The 6,258-nt window shown below is 39.3% G+C and overlaps 1 protein-coding gene across 1 annotated transcript; it reads left to right on the forward strand.

The window, feature by feature from the left end:
* The first annotated feature begins 912 nt into the window (after positions 1–912).
* On the forward strand, positions 913–3,646 carry rnaseh2c (ribonuclease H2, subunit C). Its single transcript, XM_046030875.1, has 5 exons — positions 913–1,014; positions 2,069–2,223; positions 2,569–2,681; positions 2,807–2,926; positions 3,406–3,646. Exons 2-5 carry the CDS (start codon positions 2,070–2,072, stop codon positions 3,427–3,429), a joined length of 411 nt encoding a protein of 136 aa, XP_045886831.1. The 5' UTR covers positions 913–1,014; position 2,069; the 3' UTR covers positions 3,430–3,646.
* The last annotated feature ends 2,612 nt before the right edge of the window (positions 3,647–6,258 follow it).

The raw sequence follows: 6,258 nt of genomic DNA on the forward strand, positions 1-6,258 counted from the left end.
TGGTTTTTGATCAGCCCAAAAGTACTCATGTCACTCCATTACTCAGTGACCTCCACTGGCTCCCCGTGGCCTCCAGAATCAAATTCAAGTCACTAATGCTTGCATACAGAGTGACTACTGGGTCTGCACCCATCTACCTAAACTACATAATACAAACTTACGTTCCTTCTCGGCCGCTACGATCCTCCAACGAACGCCGCCTGGCTCTGCCATCCCTTCACACAGAGCAATCCCAGTCCCGGCTATTCTCATCTGTTACACCACGATGGTGGAACGAGCTACCACACGCCATCAGAGCAGGGGCGTCCCTCTCTAACTTCAAGAAGCTCTTGAAAACTCATCTCTTCCGAGAACACTTCCTCTTATAACACCTCTAACTCCTAATCTCTAACATGCACTTCCTGTGCTCTTCTTCTTCTATCCCCTACAATGATCTCGTATAGATTGCACTTTTTGTTTTGATTGCACTTTTTGTTAACTCTTACTTCCTACCCTAGGTATCTACCCCATTGATGTGATATGTACTGTGAGCTCTTACTAGTATTTATTGCTGCTCTTACTAGTATGTTTTGTCAGTTGTAGATCTGTAATTGATGCTTTGTTGATGCTTGTATGTTGTTCCTCAAATGTAAGTCGCTTTGGATAAAAGCGTCTGCCAAATGAGTAAATGTAAATGTAATGTAAACACACCTCAGTATTGATGGCACTCCAAAACGATAGTATTAGGAAGGAGAAAGAAAACATTGAACAAATTTTTAAGGCAATTACCCTATTCACCTGCAGTGTCTCGCTTTACGAAAGGCAGAAAACAGAAAAGCAAAGAGGAGTTAAGATGAAAATAATGTTTTACCAACAGGGGGAGGAATCCTCTAGCTGAACAGAATAAACCCGCCAAAATATCTTTCAGCGTAGAAGAAGACGCTTTCGTCCAATCACACACATCGACTGGCGCAAACCGGAAAAGGTCCAATTTTACGTTTAATATCACATTGGCGTTTGGAAAACTGCTGAAAGGTAATGTTGGGGTTATTTTGCTCAAATGACCATTGAAGTCATTTGGTAACATGTTTAATAATGTTTAATAGGAACTGAGAAAACACGCTAATATGATTAATAGTCTTTAATAGGGGAAAACTGCTGTTTAATTTGGCCAAAGTCTGTCCTGGTTGTTCCCAAACCTCGCCATGAAAAATGGTTATTAAACAATAGACAACTTCTGATACAAATATTTATTCCAAAGGAACCATGTCAGAGAAGCCTCCTGAAAATTTTACTCATTGTAATATCAATAATTTTATATATAGCACACGTAAAACAACCAAGGTTGACCAAGGTGCTTTACAGGTTAAAAATACAACAATAAAACAGTAACAAAGAACAGCATTACAACATTAATTAGAATATACAGTATATGAATGATATTAAAATCGCCAAGGATGATAACTGTCTTGAGAATGATAATCACTATGCTTGTACTGTAATATGAGTAATAGAGCTGCAACGATTAGTCGATTAATCGACTAAGTTGTTGTCAACTATTACATTAATCACAAACTGATACTGAAATTGAGATCTTTTTAAAAGAAGAAATGTCAAAATTCTTAAATGTGAATATTTTCTGGTTTCTTTACTCTTCTATGACAGTAAACTGAATATATTTGGGTTGTGGACAAAACAAGGCATTTGAGTGACGCCATCTTGGACTTTGGGAAACAGTGATTGACATTTTGGACCATTTTCAGACATTTTATAGACACAACAACTAATTGTTTTAATAATGAAAATGATCGACAGATTAATTGATGATGAAATTAATTGTTAGTTACAGCCCGTATCAGTAAATAAGAGTGCATCAACAGACAGTTAACTAACTAACCTGTAGTGACACATGCCGTTAATAAATTATCATAGTTCTGCTAAATGGTAAAAGAAATGTCTCAAATCACAGCTGTGATGTTGCTGAGGCTGAACTCACTATTTGTTAATAGACATGGTGAAAATAGAATATTTATTAGAGTGCAATTTGATATGATTGTGTGTTTTGCCCTCTTCTGTCTTCTGGATGCAGGATGTCCTGTAACACTAGTGTAATTCGTGTTCAAGTGCCATCTGTGGACCAGACACAGCGAGTCCCAGTCCACCTACTGCCCTGTGAGATTGAACACAACGGTCCGGCTCAGGTCTCACAATACCTAGCTGCTACCGTGAAAGACTGCAAACAAGGTGCACTCAGAGCATGTTTTATATTATATATAAACTGTCAACATGACTGACTTCCTTTTTATACTGGTATTGAGCCATTGTACGCTGCTTTATCTTGTAACCACTGGTCCCAATATGAGACAGTTGGCTCCAAGGTAAATGGGGACAAAGTCAGAATGAGTGTTTCTTCAACCATGGTAAGAGAACGGATAAGAATGATTTGATGATAAATGCTTTTAACATATATGTAGCTATTTACATCAAATAGATTTTAAAAGGTGTATTTGATGTTTTAGCCCACTGTATTTTTTTGTGGGTGGGAAAACTGTCTCTGACAACAATCCTCTGTGCATTTCCCCATTACAGAGAAGACAGTGTCGTTCAGAGGGCGTGGGTTGAAGGGACAGGAGCTCCGCTGTCCACAGGGCTACACTGGCTTGGTGTTAAAAGAGATCAACAAGACTGGCTCTGACCAAGAGGTAAACGACACTGATGTCATATTTAACATCACAAAAACTATCCCCACAGCAGACATGCAGACATGCAGGTGTGTGGATGAGGATGTTGCTGTCCATGTCTAATTGATGATTAATCATGTGTCCAGGATAGGACAGTGAGGGTATCCTCTGTGTTTGACAAGCTGACCTACTGGAACCTAGAGACGCCTCCGAACTCTGATGATACAGTTGTGATGGCGATGGATTGGCCAGAGTTGGCTGAAGCTGTGAGTTCTTTTATCAGGCCAGACAATATCTCAGAGCCTAAAATAATAATATTTATAAGCTAATGAGAAGTCTTGAGAAATCCTTGATCCTACATTTAGACTGGGTAAGTTTTGTTTTGTTAGTATGTCATTTTTATTGAGAAGCACGTGAGGTACATGTCGGTACACTGATTTTTGTTGTGAGGGGATAATCAAAGTCTAGTATAGCAGACAGATTTACTAACAGTAATTTTATCAGAAGATTGTGCTGTTAAAATTAAATGTGCAGCATAAAACCTTTTTTTATGATTCAGCTTGTCTTTCAGTCACAACCATAGACTGTATAAAACAACTAGTGTCCACAGGCTAATAATCTGCATGACTAGCAGATATAATATAGTTCAATTAAAAATGGATTTCTGGGTTGATGTTTGCTGTTGTAACAGTTTTGAGGACAGGACGAGGCAGGAGGTGGACACTGATATTTTGTCTCTTCACAGATCCACGGGCCAGTAGAAGACTGAAGAGAGAGACAAAACTACCTGCTAAGAGGTTGCAGGTTGGTGTCACCTCATTTAGGAACTAAATGTACAGTTTCCTGGTTGCTTACTGGCTACAGTCAAGAAATGCTAACCAGTTCAATGCTACTGTTACAGAGCAAGTAACAAATGTAATGTTTATATTTTTGTACATTTTCTTTTGTAGTTAAAAAAATAAAAATAAAAGATAATGTTGACTGACCAACCTGTTCACTGTGTGATTCACTGAAAGATTACAATATTTTAAATATGTCACACTAGAGATGTAGGAGCAACTTGGGGGGGGACCATAGGGGGGGACGCTAAAAAGCTAGGTGGGTTTGTTTTATTTTATTTTAAATAAAGCACTTACATGCTCATTTCTAATGACTTTTGAATACAGATTGTACTTATTAGTGTGGTTGAAAGAGGGTATGTGCAGTGACATAAGATGGAGAATTGACTGAGGAGGGGATATTATGAAGACTGGGGTTGTAACTTCAGCGCACATGGTGAAATTGGCCCATGAAGACATCTGTCAATATTAAGTCATAGCGTCACCTACTGGCAACAGGAAATGACAGATCCTCTCCTTTTCGATGTAGTCCACCTAGCAGGTTGACCAGGGCTGCGTTCGAAAAGTCTTTTTTGCTTAGGAAGGTTCCTAACTGAGTGAAGTGAACCGGAAGTATTTCAGTGGCAGCCATGATAAGAGCTGGTCGAATTCTCTAAAAGCTAAGGAAAGGTGCCTCAGTGCTTCCTTTCATATCTCCTTTAGCATAGGGTACACCGGACCGTCCTTTACGAAAGGAAAGGAGAGAATGCCGTCCCACAATTCTTTGCGGCGGCAACATTTAAAGCGACGCACGTTCTCAATCTCAAACGATAAAATCCATTGACCACATTTAGCAAGATCCTTGCAATACAGACGCTCATTATGATACTTTAATAAAACCCACAATTACCCTCTTTCTTTTGGCTTTTTATAATCTAATACTGTTTCAACACCGTTTTATGTTTCAGGTTGTTGAAATAAGCCATAAAGTGTTTTCTACAATAAAAAAATAAAATAAACCAACCATGACGGATAAAGGAGGTTGAACACCATGTAAGTTACCATAGGCTATTAAGCCTTTTCTCTCTTATGCCATATCTTGCTAATATGCATATATCTTAAACTGTCAACAATAACTTGAACAATATCAAGCTGGATAACCTCTACAGTAGGCGTTTCCCACACACTGATTTATTTGTGGCGCCCTGCCACAATATCAAGGTTGATTTTCGATTGATTTTGTTACTATTTAAAATGGGTAAAGTCGTAGGCTATTTGATCACAGAGCTCCGCGCAGCGCATATATTCTCTCAGCATCTCGCTCCGTCTCTCTCTCGGCACAGTTATGCTGTCATTCTGTGGGAAACACTGTATTTACATACAATTGGGATTCATGTTGATAAATACGCCAATGGGTGGGCAGGAGGGTGAGTGTGAGCAAGCATTCTCAATGTGACAACCCTGCCATTATTTAGTTAATGGTAGGCTACCTTATCTGCCATTTTGCTATCTTGGTTATTAAATAATATATTCCACCGTGTTGTCCACCTTTAGATGGCCTGCATTACAACAACACAGGGCGCAGAGCCAAAGATGCGCTTTTTGTAGTCCATCCTCAGAACATTGTAGTTTCATCAAGGCGGGTCATGTCAGTAAAATCCGCCATCGCATAATTACGTCGCTTAGAAAAGAGCAGTCGGTCAAGGAAAGGTGGTTAGGAAAGGATGCAGCCCAGATCAACCCCAAATTTAGGCAGCAAAGCCTTAAGACCTTGATGATGCTAGTGTAAAGCTCTTTCATTGAATGCCATCCAAACACCATTGATGATGATTATTCGGCATGAAACAGGATGTTGTTGTAACTTGAGTGTGCATTGATCAATCTGTCTCAAAATTTCGAAGTTTGACAAGAGTCCTGGCCTACATGACAATTAGGAGTCCCAGTCATTGTGTTACCTACTGGCAACAGTAAGTAAGCCTTGTGATTTCTTGATTTACATGGAATTTTCATGGTGTGGTTAACACCTGATGTGCTGGAACATAATGTGTAATTTGTGGGTGACCTCTAGTGTCACATGGTGGACACAGGAAGTGACATTTAATATCTTTGTGCAGTGTCCAAAACGAAAATCTTTAATTTAGAATTGCGTTGACCGATCTCCAGTAACGGCGCAGCTTCGGCAGCACACCCAGATGTGCTGCCGAAGGTGTGATGGCCTGCTCATTGCAGCTTTAATCACACATTGTTTTTACTCAACAGTGTTTATTCACAAGGTAACATTTGCATACAGGCTGCCATGAAACCCTCTAAAAGATCACTGACTCAACTCTTCCTCAAGAGTATCCAGTGCAAAAGTTGTGGGTTTGTGCCAATACTAATCAGTGTTAATTACACAAAAACTCTAATTCCAAAACATGTCAAAAAATGGTGCAGAAGTCATTCAGGCACATTTATAGTTGAAATTTAAACATTTAAAGAGGCAGAAATACTGCTTGTGTCAAAGTGTGCTCATACTGTATATTCTGTAATACCACAGGAGAAACACTACTGAGGGAAAGGTCACATGGGCAATTAGCTAAACCAAACACATCAAGTTATTTATGCCTCCCTCACTTCCACTGCTATCCTACCAGGAGATGTAGGCTGGAAATTGAACAATTGCACCTGTTTTCTAAACCTAACTAGGTTTAATTGACCCTGATGGAGAATGCCAAGCAAAGTTTGAAATATGTGGCAAGATCAGTTAAGACAATAAGGAATTACAGTAGACTACTGTATAT

Source organism: Micropterus dolomieu, linkage group LG19, assembly GCF_021292245.1.
Source record: "Micropterus dolomieu isolate WLL.071019.BEF.003 ecotype Adirondacks linkage group LG19, ASM2129224v1, whole genome shotgun sequence".
NCBI lineage: Eukaryota > Metazoa > Chordata > Actinopteri > Centrarchiformes > Centrarchidae > Micropterus > Micropterus dolomieu.